This window comes from Gobio gobio (genome assembly GCF_949357685.1).
Source record: "Gobio gobio genome assembly, chromosome: 5".
NCBI classification, from domain to species: Eukaryota; Metazoa; Chordata; class Actinopteri; order Cypriniformes; family Gobionidae; genus Gobio; species Gobio gobio.
Genome location: NC_137101.1, coordinates 53,935,509 through 53,952,555, shown reverse-complemented (window position 1 = coordinate 53,952,555; position 17,047 = coordinate 53,935,509). Strand labels below are relative to the sequence as shown.

Sequence of the window (17,047 nt, the reverse complement as noted above, 5' to 3'; positions counted from 1 at the left end):
TGAGAGGGTCTGATTATAATTTCACCAACAGTAATTCTGGATTGCCTCCACCAAACAAGTAAATAGGAGCTAAGCAAATCAGAACACTGCACGCCCAAACAGCCGTGAACCACTAGTGTTTCTTCTTGCTTCGTATCTTTTGCTGTCTGTGGTATCTGCCACTGCAACTAATTTCTCCCTGAGACCAGAGTTCGGCGCCGCGCCTTCCCGTCTAGTAAGACCAGTAGGTGAGATCACTGGAGGTTAGGATATTTATGGCTTATAATGTTATATACAGGGTTTTTCCTGCACAGAGAATTACAAGGCGGCCGCCTCCGTCTGTCGACACAACTCAGAGAATAGATATAACAAATCAGAAATAGATATCTTCACATGATCCTCTTCAGCAATCATTCTGATATTGTGATTTGCTGGTACAAAGTCATCTAAAGCCATTTCATAGCTGAGTGTGAGGGACAGAAGAATATTTACATTGTTAATTTAAAGTTCAGGGAAACTCGTCTTACCTCCGCGGCAGCTGTCAATCATTCTCCGTTCAGCATTCAAACAACGCGTAGTGTCCGGTTACGACAGTCAGCACAGTAAAACTCTCTCCAAGATGATATATTTCCATTATAATACTTGTATGTAGATAAGGGCTTTGGGTATTTGAATAACGTGACTTTATCTTGCTGGTGTTTATCTACGTTAGCGGTTTCTGAACGATGTTGTACTCGCTACCGGTTGACAACACAAGGACTATTAATTAGCATCACATGCACAATAACTGGAATTTAAAACGTTGAAGATACAAATGATCAGTAAACTGTTGGACAGATATACATTATAGACAAGGATTTGTGCGCTCAACATCTCTTCTCTTTGTGCTGTGCACTTTTCAATGCACACTCTGACGCCATGTTGCTTTAAGCGCATCATTCTGCACCCGGGATGCGCATTTTGAAGCGTTTCATGTTATGATTTTGTGCACTGAAAGATTATTAAAAGCCTATCTTGTTCTCTTGTATCTATCATATCTTTGTTGCCCCATTAAAAAGCTGCACATTATGTTTACAATAAACATCTTGTAATTCTATATTATTTGTGTAGACTTTTTATATATAAACATATATATTTTACATTCATGTATAATTATAAAAGGAGTAAAGCAAGAAGAAGTGCTAGATAGTTCAATAAGGGTTTATGTTTTGGAATAAAAAATGTAATTAAATATTCCAAATTAGTGTTGTTGTATTTTGATTTTCAGAATTAAATTTTACTCTGTGCCTATTGGGGTGGGCTGGGGGTGGCAGGGGTTGGTGGCAATGTAAGTATCTGGATATTTGCCGCGGGGCGAGGGCTTCGATTACCTCTCTCTTTTTTGACCATACATGTGTTTTCATCCCTGGTAATGAACCAAGAACACCACAAATAAAGTATTCTCCAGCCTGTGATTGCGTGCTAAGGTATGTTCTGTTAGACACGTACACATAATCAATAGATATCAAACGATCTGTAACGATGCAATACTGTCACATATAAAAAAAAATGTTTTACTCAGATTAGTGTGTTGCTTCATTCTTTCATGTATTCTCATCCTGTCTGCAAATCCAGTCTCTTGTTTACAAATGACTCTGTGGTTAAAGGAACATACGTGTCTTCCCCACGTGAGCTGGATATTCATTAAAAATAAAGTTCATCCATGCATTCATAATATTGGAATCTGAATGCTTAAAAATCAGAATCCATAAAGCTTATGTGGTATGTTATATTTAAAGTGTTTTGGGGTTTTCAGAATACCACAATTTCATTAGTTGAGTGATACCAATAACGGTTTATTTTATAGCTATGCGTTTGCTCCTATTTTTTAGTAATTAACTTCTAATTTACAGTGGAACCTCAGCTGCCATTTCCCCCAGCATTTAAACCAACCACACTAACGCCTTCAAGACCTGAAGGTTCAACATCAAGTCTTGATGCAACATTAAGACCTGCGCCTCCTAGAGAAACCCAGAAGAATGGTAAAGGCAAAACATAATTTGAAACTTAGTTTTTACCTTTATTTGAATGAATCAATATTGATTCTCCCAGATCACCTCCTGAGCCTACTCACTCAGAGAATCATCAGCATAGAGAGTGAGATGAAGGCGATGAGGAGCTCAACAGCAGCCCTGTATGAACTCTATGCTCGTGCCCTGGGTGATGGGACTAGTCAGCGAGTGGAGGAGATGAACCTTGATGTGTGTGGAACTATGGAGGAACTCCTCTCTCTTGAAGAAAATATTAAAGAGGAGACATCTCGGAATAGAGTGGTATGTTAATAGTGAACTATCCGTGAAATGTCAAAAAAGTGTTACAATTAAGTTAAATAACAAAAGTTATTACCATTTTGAAAATGTATTCCATCTTGTAGACACACCATTTAAGTCTTGTTGGAGGTGAAAATGTGCACAAGTGATAAAGTAAAAGAATTAAAACTAAGAAAGGCCTACCAGTTTTTGTACAGTTCACCCGGCTCTTCTTTTTGGGGTGAGGTACTGAAGTATCTGTAAAAAAAGGAAAAAAAAGAATTAAAGTTATTTTAGAATTACTTTAATTGTTTACTTGTAAACTTATTTCACATTCTTCATACCTTCATCAGAGCTGCTGAGATACACTGGACGTTTTGTCCTCTTGGGAATGTCATCAGAGCTCTCCACAGAAGACTGCACAGCTGCTCTTTTGGACCACTTTTTAGCGGTTTCATAATCACCTGAAGTACAAATACAGTGAGTATAATTTAGCATTCAGTAACAGTAGTTGCACTAACATTTTGTTTGAATGATCCTTTAAAGTAAAATGAAATACCTGTTTCTGCAAACACTCTGACCCTGTGCCTGGTCCAATTTGTTTTATCAGGAAGTTCAAGTCTTTTAATTTTTTTGGTCACATTAATTGGTGGCCAGTAACAATATTGTACCTGCAATAAAATAGTACAATTAAATTATGAAATAAATATTGTAGAAGTAGAAAATAAATTCAAACTGAAATATGAAAGCAAGAGTAACTGAAAATCTAACTCAAGTAAAAAGTTAAATGTAAATGTTAATAATTGAGAATTGTACTCAAAACATGCTAAATGGAACTGACATTCGTTGGGAGAACAATGGGTTAAATTTGAAAAGAGAAAGATGAGGAAAAAAAGAGAAGAGTTGTCCTTACAAGGAGGGCATGAAAATAATTTTGTAAAAAGATTAAAAGGGCTTTACAAAAAAAGTGCATGAATAATTAAAAAAATGCACTGTTATGTTCCATAAAAGAAAGAATTGTCAATTTTGATTTTCATGGTGACTGCGCTTTTAACAATGTAGATTGTTTCAAAGCAGCTTTACAGTGTTAAACAAGAAAATAATGCAGCATAATTTTATTTAGCTGTATAGCCATTCTGGAAAAAACGCTGATGTCATCAGTTCATTTCAATTATCATACAGTGACAGTGTGGGCTTTAGATCAATAATTCGATCAGTAATTTAGTTTAAATAGTTAATTTAGTTATATTATTTAGATTTATTTCGATGTTTAGTTGAAAAGCTTGTTACTTTTAGGCACTTGCAATCGATATTAATTGGTAAAATGTTACTTTGCTATATATTGAACAATTCACATGAAATTAAATTGCAAATATATAAAAACAATCTAGTTATCAAGTGGGAAGGTTTGTTTACATTATGGAGAACACATTTAAGTGAAACTAAGGAAATTACTTGCCTTGAAATAAAAGAAAATACTCAGAACAGGCAGCAATCGCAGATGATCTACAATTAAAGAAATCAAGGATGTCTGTTTGCAGACAAGGAAAAGAGAAATTATCTGTTTAGTGACTATATGAATATTTCAGTATCAGATATTACATGAGTCTGAATTGATAGATGTGCTGGAGAACTTTTAAATGCCATTAAATAGAAGATTTCAAAAAATATGTCCGATTGTTAGTCAAACATATACTTACAAATCCAAAGATGATCAGTGCTAGGGCTCTTAAAAGAGCCTTTGGGGTGTAGTTAGCTGCTGTTGACACAAGGAAAGGGGAGAAAAAATCGTAACATGAATATGAGTGAGATATATCTGTATGTTTTAAAATGCATTGTTTTCAACAATACGTGATTAAACAGGATGACTGCTTGATATACTGCTTGCTTACTTACAATAATGAGATGGTAATTGATACTGAAAAAGAGAAGAGAATTAATTTTATGGTATACATTCAAAAGTTAATAAAGGCTTTTGTCTAATACAATGCTTAGACCAGTTGACCACGTCTCTACGTTTTCCATGGGATAAACTAGCGACGTCTTTTGAGGACGTGCCCACTGCGTTTCTGGAACGTTAGTCAAGATTCTAAAAAATGGAACTTTATCACGACGTCCTCACAACGTTGTCATAAAGTAACGTCACACTGACCAAATGACGACTAACTGACGACGTCGTCACAACGTACTGTGTTAGCTGGGAAGCTGCTCTTATACACTAATAAAGTCTACCACAGACCATTTTTTGCTCTATACCACAATAAAAAAATATTTTATGCAACGAACATCTGAACACTAAATTAATATCTGCAGAGAATACGGACGCAAATCCTTGACCATCAAATTAGCGATTGAGTTTGTGGTCCTCTGTTTGGCAGCGTCTAGCGTTACCGGTTCAGCCAAACGTTGGAAACGTGTGATATGGTTTTGCGTGTTTCGAAAATATTTTAGTTTAGTTTGACACAACTTGCATATAGTGTGGCTCTTGTCAAGGTTATTTTCCCCTTTGACTTATAGAAGCCAATGTGCTTCCATATATACGCTAGCTTTTAATGCAGAGGGTCTGATGTGGCTCAGTTATCATGCGTCTCTGTTCTGTGCTGACGCCACAGGCGGTCCGGGTGCGCGCTTCAGAGTCGCGCCTTTTGCGTTCCGTCAACATTACGCTATCAACATTTAGAAAATCGATTTTTTTTAAATTTGTTAATCGATTCAGAATCGTCCGCATCGCGATGCATCTAAGAATCGAAATTTTCCCCCACCCCTATGCTATATAGCACCAAAAGTAGTTCCCCTATTATTACAAGCCAAGAACCACTTGTAGTGCTATAGCACAATTTTTTTTTTGAGTGTATGAAATATCATTTTAAATTCCTAAATATTAATTTTGCCATTGTTTGTAATAATCTAGGGAGATTTTTGTATGCACAGGGAGTCTGACAACAGTTGGTGCTCCACAGAAGGTCTGATCTCACCATCATTTAGTCTGTCTATTATAACACGAAGAAAGAGATACTAATTGAGACGGCCTAAATCAAAAACTACTGTGGCAATGTCTGCAAAATGCCTAAAACTTTTTACAGTACAGTAGCTTTGCAGGTAGTATTTTAAGTGTCTTGCAGACAGTTCTTCTTGATTTAGTCTGTCATCTCTGTGTGGGACTTTTGTCACATAAAATTAAAGAGAACATACAACTTACTGTACATGATTGTAACTACTTTGCACTTATTTGTGTATTTGACAGGATGACAGCAGAGACATGATTAAAGATAGCTTCACCAATCATGTGATGAAGATCATTTTACTGGGCAGCACTGCAGGAGAGGAAGATGCTAACATAGCTGACCTCATTGAGGGGACTGAGGTGCTGTTGTAAGAATCTCACAAATGCGTGCCTTCTGCTCATGGGCTTCATTTACTCCCTGAACTTAAGCTAACTTGCTCATTTGTTCAGCAAGTAAGATCGTTCTAAAAAGTTTTTTTTTTTTTTTCAAGAATTTAATTCAAATAAAACTCAAGGAAATGTCTGTCAGTGTGTTTTTTTGTTGAAAACATCAGTAGAAATATATCACAAATTATATTAAGTAATGTTTAAATAATATTTGAGGATAACTAAAAAAGATAACTAGGATTCTTATGTAAAAGACATGCAATAAATCACATTATATTTATAAGCATTACTTAAGTAAAATTTACCATCAAAGAGTCATTAAAATGTACTGGGAATTCCCAAGTAAACTTAACTTAAACATTTCTAATTAAAGCTACTAATAATTATGTATAGATTTTACTGGCCTTTTCAGAGTGAAAATTGTTTCCAAGCTTTTTTCAAGTAAATCCTACTCCACATTTTTTACAGTGATTTTATGATTTTTTTTTTTTTTTTTTTTAATTAAAGTTATGGGAAAATTTCAACGTAATAAAATATATTCTTACAGAATCTGTTCTGAGAGGAGGGTTTCTGACAGGAAAATGTATTTTCTGAAGTGAGTTTGACCACAAATCAAGTTATATTAATGATTTTTAAAGTTAGGAGGAAATTTCAATATAATAAAATATATTCTGACAGAATCTGTTCTGAGAGGAGGGTTTAGTGCACTGCTTAGGAGGTTGTTGATGCTGTAAGGCTTTGCCATTTTCAGTTCTGAGTGTAAACCAAAACTTGTAAAGAATGGTAGAAGGTCTTTCTTTCTTTCTTTTGAGATGCATATTCATTTTCTACTTAGTTATTGATGAGTGCTTTGCAGTTTTCAATTTGGAATGTAATTTTCTCCAATAAAGCTACTATTGTGTTTTGTAGCAGAAATGTTTCAATACAATGCAATACAGCATTTTTGTTTGAATGCAAACCATTTTTTTCGTAATGTAACTAATGTAATTTTGCTCGTAATGTGACTCTTTGTAGCAGAAAACTTTATTTGTTATTTGGCCATATTTATATTATTCCTATTTCTTGTTGAAACATGTCAAAAATTAATAACCGGATAGTAAGAACAGATCCGGTTCCACCATGGTTTGATGTGGGATGGGGGTCTGGTCTTGGGCATAGACTCCCGGGCTGAAAATGGGTCCCACTCCGGCCCTGACAGTGGCCATCCTCCGTTATTTCCACCACTTAATCAAGCCACTCTTCTTTAAAACATGAGGTTTTATTTCACGTCTGTGCGTTTCACGTTGCCTCTCATATTGAGCTATTTGGACTCTCAAATTGAGAGCCGCTCACATGTGACATCATTCTCTTTCTATGAAACCTGTAAACCGCATTCACCGGATCTAACACTGCAGCAATACTATAGCGGCTGAACAGAGCACTGCAATTATTTCTCATTTAAACTACAATCAAATGGATTTCTCCCCACCTTTCGCGTCTGTGTCTGTCACGCACACACGTGCACAGCTTAGAGGAAACATTAACTACTAAATGTTTATTTTCATTAACTACCTGAATTAGTCATGAATTACAATATGAATATTAATGTTGTTAAAGCATGTATTAACACACTTGTTAACTATTACTGTATGTTTAAATAATATGTATAAATGTACATTTAAATAGTTTATTAATCATTTACTTACACTTTCTAAATGATCTTATCAACCACTGACAACTCCTAAATAACTGGTTTGTAAATAATGTAATACTTAATTTAGAAATGATAAATCGATTGCTAATGATACATGACAATACAATTATTGAACACATTATAGATATGCTTATAAATCAAGAATAAAGTATTTATAAACTGCTTATTAATGTATATTAATGCTTTATAAATGATGAATTAACTATTTACTAATGCTTAACTAATGATTCATAGCGTATAGTTATTATAAAGTGTTACCAAATATGTTTACTTTGTTCAAGTTACAACAAGAAATACACCAAAGATGTGGTTCCCAGTATCAAGAAGTTAAGCTGGAACGTTATTCCTGCCACAGCATCTACTGGAAGTCACACAGCAAGTCAACAACAACAAAATATGTATAAACGATAATCAGTGTAAAATCAGTACAGATGTAATATAATCAGTGTAACTGTAGGGTGAAAGTCATTTCAATACACGTAAAATTATCATCTAAAATGGACTACAAGCAATGTATCATTTAGGTAATAAATAAATCAAAAGATGTGTAAATGAATATAGAATGGATATAAGATTATGCAAGTTTATATGAATACAGAAAATAATAAAAAGAAAATAACAAATGGATTATAGCACAAGCCAACAATCAAGATACGTACTGCACAGATGGCTTTACAAAGTAATATCCCTTACTTTCCAGCAGCAGAGTTAAATGCAAGAACAGTTAATCAAATATAACTTCTGAAAATTGCCCCAAAAGGCACAATGCTGTTTTACTAAAACTTTTATTTTAAGTAGGACTCCAGCTCTTCTCTATGTCAAGCATCCATTTGACGTAACTCTATGGTTAATGTTTTCTTAAATTGCAACACTGTTGGGGATTTTGTCTGGGGACAAATAACAATAATCCATGGTCAATCCTTCATTCCGAAGTTTGATGCTTTGGGTCACCTCGTCTAGTTTCTTGCGGAAAGTCTTTATGGCTTCCTTCATTGGTTGCTCTGTGAAGTGCATATCTGGATACATGCCTAAGAACAGCTGGGAAAAAGTAAACTCTTCAGAGAGGAGAACAACATTTTTCATTCTTTTTACATGGAAAACTGACCCTCACTCAGACACGCTTATAAAACACCCCGGGAAAGAATTGGGGATTTTCACAAACACGTTTTCAGAGAAACGTGCTCATAATGTGATATTCTTGGAATGTGACACTGCAAAGCATTTTATTGATTCATTTATTTTTGCTATGCAAATGCTTTTTACAGTAAGAGAAAAGCCTCATATGATAGTGATTACGGCACAGTAAAAAAATGATATGATCCATAAGTACTGGCAATGTATGTTTTAAGGTCATCAAACCATTTTCAGCTTCATTTTATAAGCTATACAACTTACTTTTAAGCCAAGATTTAAAATAATGAGTTTCTATGCCAATTTTATTTTATTTCACAAAGTTTTTAAGTTGAGGTAGAGAGAATACGAGCGTTATAACGTGAGTTTGGAGCAAAAACATGGTTCATAATTTGTTGTGTTTTGATGCTGTGCTAAGCTAATATGCTTGCTAGCCGGATGCTATCAGGAGCGATTGTGTTTTATGAATAATTGTGAATGGTAAAGCTCAATGAAATGTTTATCTTTGTAAGAAGGGGATTTGATACAGTTTCAAAGAAGGTGAAGTGAGAAGTTTGATCAAACAAATGAGGGATTAAAATAGAAAGTTGTCAGAAATTATAATGAAGACAAAAGAATAATAATTAGAGCCAAAACCCGGCTAGAGAGGTGTGAATGTGCGCAGCACAGATGAGTTATTATTATTACAATTTATACTGATGATAACAGAGCAGAGCTCACAAACTTGTAACCCCATTAAATTAATAACATATATTCTGTTAATCCCCAAACACGCCGACTAGATAGGGACAAGTGGGATTTAGCAAAGAGTCAGTTAATCAGATTGATTACACTACCTGGCTGAAAATACATGTACGTAGGCAGAGATGCAGAACACACAGACCGTAGCAAGCAAACTATCTACAGCAATTTAGGGCTGCAACAACTAGCCGATAAAGTCGATAATAAAAATAATCAACAACGATTCTCATAATGGATTGACTAATCCATTATGAGAATCGTTGTCAATGATTTTTATTGGTCTGCCACCAACTTCCACCAGTCACGCCAAATTACAGCCCTGAATAACACATTTCTATGGACAAAATGCATCTAAAAATAGTGGAGTGGAAACAGAGTGAGCTGATGCAGGAAAGGTACATGATCCAAGTGCCCAAAACATGAGAATTGTTTATTTTAAGCTTTAAGCGAATGCATTAGCGTTTAACACACCCTGTGATGACAAATGTGTGTGTCTGTGTCCTCAGCGCAAAATGTTAATTTTACATGTTATATCCACTGATCTATAGAGAACAGCAGTTACTGTATATCCTCATCTGTAAATGTTACTAATTCATGCGAGTATTTCCATTTTGTATGAAAGCGTGTCCTGACAGTCTGCATTAAAGCTTCAAACTTCACTGAACGAGCGGCGGGCGGACGGGCGTATGTGCGTCAAACAGACAGAACGCAGTCAAGGGGGAGACCGTTAATATTCAGTGCAAAAAGCATCAATTTAGCTGAAATATCTGCTGTTGGACACTATATTTAGGTTTAAAAGTCAACATGTAATTCAAGTATTTTATGAGAGTAGTAACTGTAAAGGGATAACAGCATGTAATTGAATATAAATGTAAGACGTTTCTAGAGGATAAAGAAATAACAGTAACAGGTACTGTGTCCAGAGCGAAAGTGTGTATGTTCCTGCAGAACATTCCTCTTATGTGTTAAAACTGAGTTTGTGTTTTTTAATATTTGAATGTACGGATTTAAACTGTCCTTTTGCATAGTATCTTATTTTGCACATAATGTAGGCTATAGCACAGATAGACCCTTATAAAAATTAACCATGGTTCTATTAGATAGTAAAACCATGTTTTTGCCGTATTGATTACCATTTGTATAACCACACAAATTCCAATTAAACTATGGATTGAAGCAAAACTATGGTACATTTCTGGTTACTATGGAATAATTATAATAATCCTGTTTTATTTTATTTTTATTATTTGTTTGTTTTATTCGTTGTAGTACCATGGTTAAATTTTGTAAAGTCTATTCACTATATATGTGTTCATAGCACTCAGCTGACACGTTTGAAGGACAGCATTTGGTCAGGATGGGGAATAGTGTGTTTTGTCAGTAAAAAAGGGCTACATACAATTTAAAACATAATCTTTGGCCTTTTGTTTTTTTTAAACCGATACCTTGATGCCCTAAACCCCTCAGCTACTAACAGGATCATTCTTTTTTTATTTGATTTGGTCAAGATTTCTGCCATGTGCTCTATAATTTTAGGTGGACAGTATAACAAAATGAGATGTCAAACCTCATCGCGCTGGAACCGAGTGAGGCCCCAAACTGTGCCTAGAACCTCACTGGAACAATCCCGGTCCGGCAGACTGTCCATGATATATTCCAGGTCCACTTGGCCCTTCTGTTGGGGAGGCGGCTTGCGCATGGTGGAAGGACTGTTTGGGATCCAGCCATACCACTCAAACTGGAATGCAAAAGTTCACTCACAGATATTAGTGTATAGATATTATCCAGAATTTTCCCAAACACATTTTAATGCTCTCTCAGGTGAGATGAAAGTGTGTTATCTCACCTGTCCAAAGTTGAGAGCTGAATGTTGTGCTGAAGCTGTGAATATCACAGCAGTCAGGTACTCGGCTAACTCCACTTGAGTTTTCAGAGACTTTGGGAAATCTGTAAACAGTGGCAATATGCATTAACCTTGTGTTAATCTAAAGGAGACTCGATACAAAGATGCATATAGAACATCCAAGAACACAATCATTCATGCTTGCACAGACAAACATTCACTGACATTCTGCTAAAGTTGAACCTGTACTCACTGTCAGAGTGATTCATGCCAAAGGAAACATCCTTAACAAATTTTTGAATCTCCACATCTTTTTGAACCGTCTCATCGCTGTCATAGTAGATATTGACCACATCAGAAACAAAACTGCAGGAAGATCATTGAGATGATGAATAAAAAACTCTGGATGCCACATTTCAAACATTTAAAAACATTTTCATTGTCACGTATGTGGGCTAATTTGTACATTTACACTGCTAGTACAGGATCCCAACGGTTGTTCCCCAACCACTTACAAGTTTATTGCCTCCCAGACCTTCATGCCATCGTCTCTATAATGGTACTTGGGTGCATCTTCCATTCCTCGAGCTTTTATGGCCTCAGGGAAACACAGGGACTTGTAGGTGAAAGTCTCCATGGCCCTTTTCATCACTTCCTCAATCCCAGGTCCACTTACGCTACTGATCTTTAGATACAGATAATTCAGTTAATCTTTGGCCGAAACTAGGCTGTAAGCACATATTGATCTTACTGAAGTGATGATCATCTAGGAGGTTATGTATGAAGTTTTATTCTGGCAGATATTTAGAAACTACACACTACGGTATTTTAGAGAAAACACCAGTTAACTAAATACAATGAAGCCTACAAAACAGAAGACATCCCTAAGCCTAATAAGGTTAGAAATTACGGCTTTCCAGATATGAATAGAATTTATTTGGATCCTAACAAAATGCTGTTTATCTGTGGATATATTACATTAGGTGTAAAGCTACCTTGCTGAAGACGCCGTCTTCATTGATGAGCCTTTCACGGCCCTCTGCGTTGATTGCAATTGTGAAACGAACATGAGGTATCAGTAACTGTAAAAAGAAAAGAATCCATTTAAACGTATGCATTAAATCTTAATATGTATTCAAAAAGCATAACCTCAAACACGAAAAGTGGTTTCCATGCCATGCAATGAAGGATTTTGGTTAACATTAAATGGTTGTTGAAAAAAAGGCAAGATATCAGAACCAGCTGTCCTTTAATAAATTGACATATATGAAATCACAATCTTCAGCACTGTTCAGCTTCGCACTGAATCTAAATATCATGACTGTGAATGGAAAGTACCTTGTATACAGGATGGACTGCAGAAAGCTGTCTGTACATGGCCATTTCAAAAACCTCTGATATCAGATGTGTCTTGAGAAGATGGGTGACCAACTGGTGTATGTTAAAGTCGGAAGATTTTACCCACATCTTGGCAAGCATCCAATCATGCTCATCATCGTTTGGGAGAAAAATTGGGCTAGTTTCCCCTGAGTGTTGACTGAGCTGTTTCAGCAAAGCAGACATTTTGGTCAAGCACAGACATTAACATCAATGAGTAGATTCACAGCAAAATCACTTTCCTTTTTACTTAATTGATACCGATTCTTTATGGGACACATACCTGGATGGCAATTGGCACTATTTGGTTCAATCTGTTGTTGTATAGTAGGCAGATGGGTGCAGTCAAATAGTACGGGGTGTCTGGGTGTGTCTTATTGGGTGGCACTCCCTCTAATATTTCATAATCCGCTATGTAGATGTTTCCTGCCTGTAAAGATATTTATTAGTGTACACTTTTATTGGATATTTTATTAGTGTATAGTTTGGAACATTTGGTTTGTAAGTAAAAAAAACCATTGAGTCATTTACATAAACTAAAAGATGTGAACGATGTCACAATACAGTAAGCAAGTCTTGGATTTGATCATTGACCAACCTTTAATTCCTCTTGAAGTGTGAGACCTCTCTGCAGACAGCCCTCCACCATCTTATGTGTGACGGGAAATTTGTCCGGAAGTTCCTTGCACTTCTTGATCATGACCGGATTGCAGCCATTCAAAAACTGATAGCCAAACATGTAATCCGTATTCCAGTCCTGTATCACGTTCTCTGTCCAGTTTTCAAAGAGAAACACTCAGTCATTGTCAAAGGCTTTACAGGTGTGAAAAAAGTGCCCCCACATGGTTGGTTTCCCACATTCCCACATAGTTTTTGTTTAGATGAAGAAAAACTATTACAATAACAACAAAACATTCTTGACAAAGGAAGAAATAATCCAAACCTAGTAGAGTGTTCTTGAGGTTATAATTTCCAAATATCTTTTCAAAATCTGCTATTTCTTTCCAGGACTCAAAGTAACCTTTAAAAGAGTCCAAGGAGGAACTCACAAACCTGAAACAGAATACATACACTATATTTATAGACATGAACACTATTTGCATGAGAAAAATTCAACAAGGACTGTGGTCATGACACGTTCCGCCCAAACTTACGCTCTCCTGAAATCTCCAGTAAAGTTTGAGTCTTTTTCCTCATCAAACCGAACGTCTAAAGGAAGTTCATCTAGTTTGGCATCTATGCTCTGAGGGAAGCCCCGGTGCCACTGGATCCATCTTCAAATAAAAAAATGACAACATTTACTTAGTTACACCAAGGTGAAGTGTTTATTTTTCCTTATAGCCCAGTTTAATGCGTAGAGGCGATTATAAACAAGACATTTGTATGTTGGTTGCCTAGCTTTTTCCTTTTTTTTAACATACAAATTGCAATCAATCAATCCATAAAATATTGGTTTCACAGACCGGGCTTAGCTTAAACCAGGACTAGGCCTTGGGTAAATTTGGATATTTAAGTCACCTTAGAAAAAAACATTACTGGTGTGCATCTTGAGACAAAACAATAGCACTGAAATATGTTTTAGTTAGTGCAAGTTATTTTCAGTTAAGATGGCTCAAATATGCATTTTAGTCTGGGACTAGCTCAAGCCTTGTCTGTGAAACCGGGCAATTATGTTTTAACAGTAACCTGTTTTTGGAAGCGCTCCAAAAAGTGTCAGCGTTGCCAGAAAACCATTCTCTTACTTTTCAAGAGTGATTAGTCACATGGCATTTACAGCTCAGGTAACCGGCTAAAAGGAAGAAAAAAAAAAAACGTTTCCAGAACCGAGTGCCCAAGAAGCTAAGATCCAGGTCAAGTACTGTACTTCCATTGAGATTTATAGAAATCTTCTTCGTCTAAGCCTAACGCACCACTTTCTACCTCAAATGAAGGTCTGAGTTTGAGGAATGGCAACTAATGAGCCTATTTATCAGTGAACTATTTATCAGTAGAATATCCAAACATTGGCAAATGCCTAAAATAAGTTTTTTAATTCTTAGAATGTTACACTTCATCAGAGAATGGTATGAAACTTGGTAAAGGTTTTAGCACTATGTAAATACACACACACACACACACACACACACACACACACACACACACACACACACACACACACACACATACACACACACTCATGTTTGTTTTTGTGAAATGTGAGGACATTCCATAGGCGTAATGGTTTTTATACCGTACAAACCGTATTTTCTATCCCCTTACACTGCCCCTGCCCCTACCCATCACAGGAGACTGTGCAGTTCACTTTCTGTGAAAAAAACCTTGTACTGTGTGATTTATAAGCATTTTGAAAAGTGAGGACATGGGGAACGTCCTCATATTTCACCCTCTTTTTGTAATACCTGCCCACATGCCCACACACATGCCCACACACACACACACACACAAATCAATATTGTTAAAGACTGTAACCGTTTCATCAAACCTGAATATTTCCTGTCTAGATTCCAGTTCTTCTTGTCTTTGCTTTTTAAGCGAATCAGTGTCATCCTGAGGCAGTCGAGCTAAATAAACACACAAAGAAATACATATTACACACATATAATAATAATAATAATAATAATAATAATAATACTTCTAATAACTGAATAATGAAAAAAGTGAGTCTGTCACGTACCACTGCCTTCTCTTATAATCACTTCAGTTTGGTCTAACCAGCGATAACAGGGGAACTCAAAGCACTTTCCAGAGGGGGATTTCACTCTCATATGCCCACAAAACCACTGAGAATTGTCCATTTCAAGTTTCACCTGGACAATGTCTCCAAGGTCCTTCTCCACACAGATGTCAAAGGAGATCTCCTGTAACAACATATTTTATTAGACACACGTTATATAGGAAAAGAAACAAACATCACTCGCACAGGCTTTGGTCAAGAGGGATTCATCCTACTTTTGCCACACGGCTGAATTATAACGGTGAACTATTAGCAACTTTATCTAACTTAATTTTAATTTATTTTCATGTCATTGTAATTTTATCTCAATGTAAATAAATGAGTATCTACAGCAACAGGTATTTTCCACACATTAAACCATTCCCACAGAGGAGTTCGAGTTCAGAGCTAAAGAAAAGGAAAAAAATGGTTCTGAACAGTTGCTTATTATTATTTTCTGTTCTCTTATATATGAGTGCACAAACAAGACAAAAAGCAAATTTATTATTTCTGAGAAATTATTAAAATAATTACGTCTTTAAAGTTCTTACCTTTCTAAAACCACCTAAATAGGGTTTTTTCACCGAGATTTTGTCACTGCTCTGACTCTTCGACTCCAGTGTCAGGTAAAAATCCTCGATTTCCTCACCATTAGTAGATAACAACAGCTTGTAGGTCAGCGTTTTGCCTGCATGAAAAGACAAATAATATCTACAATCTCTGGATCCTCAGTTTAATTCTTAAACAACTTTATAAGTTCGCTTCCGACTCTCTTATTTGCTTCACATCCTATATGTATATGTATAGTGACCAGTGGTTGCTTTAGTTGGGCTCTTGGTCCTTTACTTTTTAACATTAAAATTCTCTGGCTGCTGTAACATTGTGTTTAAAAGGTTTTATGTGTCATGCAATGTTCTTTTTGTACCAGCAATGTCATTGTAAACTAATTATGATTATCTCAAAATGTCATTGCTACTGATGGGCAGAATAAGGCAAAAAATAGACAACTCGCATACCTGCATGATGATCTGCAATTTCTCTGCGTGCGAGCTTAGCTGTTGGCATAGCAGCCTCCAAAAGATGTTCTCGTTTTGTCGCCATCATGTAAGTTTGTAGAAAAGCTGGATCATCAATCTCTTCATGCATTCTGAGGATAAAACCTACAGTGACAACTCTTTTATATCCAGTGGATATAGCCTAGTTTTTTCTGTCCGTCTTGATTGGTGAAACTAGTGTATGGGGCAGTTACAGTTATAGAGGCGCCGCCTTAAAGCTTGAGGCCCTAGGCAATTGCCTTCTCTGCCTTTAGGTTGTGCCGGCCCATACCCCCTTCCCCCTAAGTATGACACCTCCACTAAAAATATTTGGTTCCCAGAATGTTATTTTTTTATATATTCCGATATCACTATCCTGCTGTACACAAGTAATCATCCAGCACACCCGCGACCCAGGAAGCATGGAAGATGGATTTGTATGGACACTTATAAATCAGTATTATGCAAACCATATCTTGTTTTTATTTGTTTAATTAATAAAAATAATCTGAGCACATCAACCATTTTAAGATTAAATAAGATTTTGTTCATTAATATGTAATTTTATGTATGTGTATTTTCACGGGGTACCCACATTTTACATTTCTACAGCACCAAATAACAATGACCAACACAATCTATGGTTTTTAAAACATGAAGGTCTGGTTTCACAGACAGGGCTTAGATTAAACCAGGATTAGACCTTAGTTTAATTAAGCAGCTTTATAAAGTGCCTTAGAAACAAACATCACTGGTGTGCATCTTGAGATGCACAATGACACTGACATATTTCATGTTACTTTCAGTTAAAACAGCTCAAACATGCATTTTAGTCTGGGGCTAGCTTAAAGGGATAG

At 36.0% G+C, this 17,047-nt stretch overlaps 1 protein-coding gene across 1 annotated transcript; it reads right to left on the bottom strand.

Moving 5' to 3' along the window:
* Positions 1-1,878: 1,878 nt before the first annotated feature.
* LOC307126332 (polyunsaturated fatty acid 5-lipoxygenase-like) lies at positions 1,879-16,257 on the bottom strand (the record flags this gene model as incomplete). The annotated part of the gene is made up of 19 exons (XM_079816796.1): positions 1,879-1,979; positions 2,472-2,525; positions 2,612-2,731; positions 2,827-2,938; positions 8,303-8,389; positions 10,791-10,961; positions 11,070-11,170; positions 11,320-11,432; positions 11,582-11,751; positions 12,062-12,148; positions 12,405-12,608; positions 12,727-12,873; positions 13,042-13,214; positions 13,387-13,496; positions 13,598-13,717; positions 14,926-15,004; positions 15,118-15,301; positions 15,708-15,844; positions 16,173-16,257. 19 exons carry the CDS (start codon positions 16,255-16,257, stop codon positions 1,879-1,881), a joined length of 2,355 nt encoding a protein of 784 aa, XP_079672922.1.
* Positions 16,258-17,047: the final 790 nt, after the last annotated feature.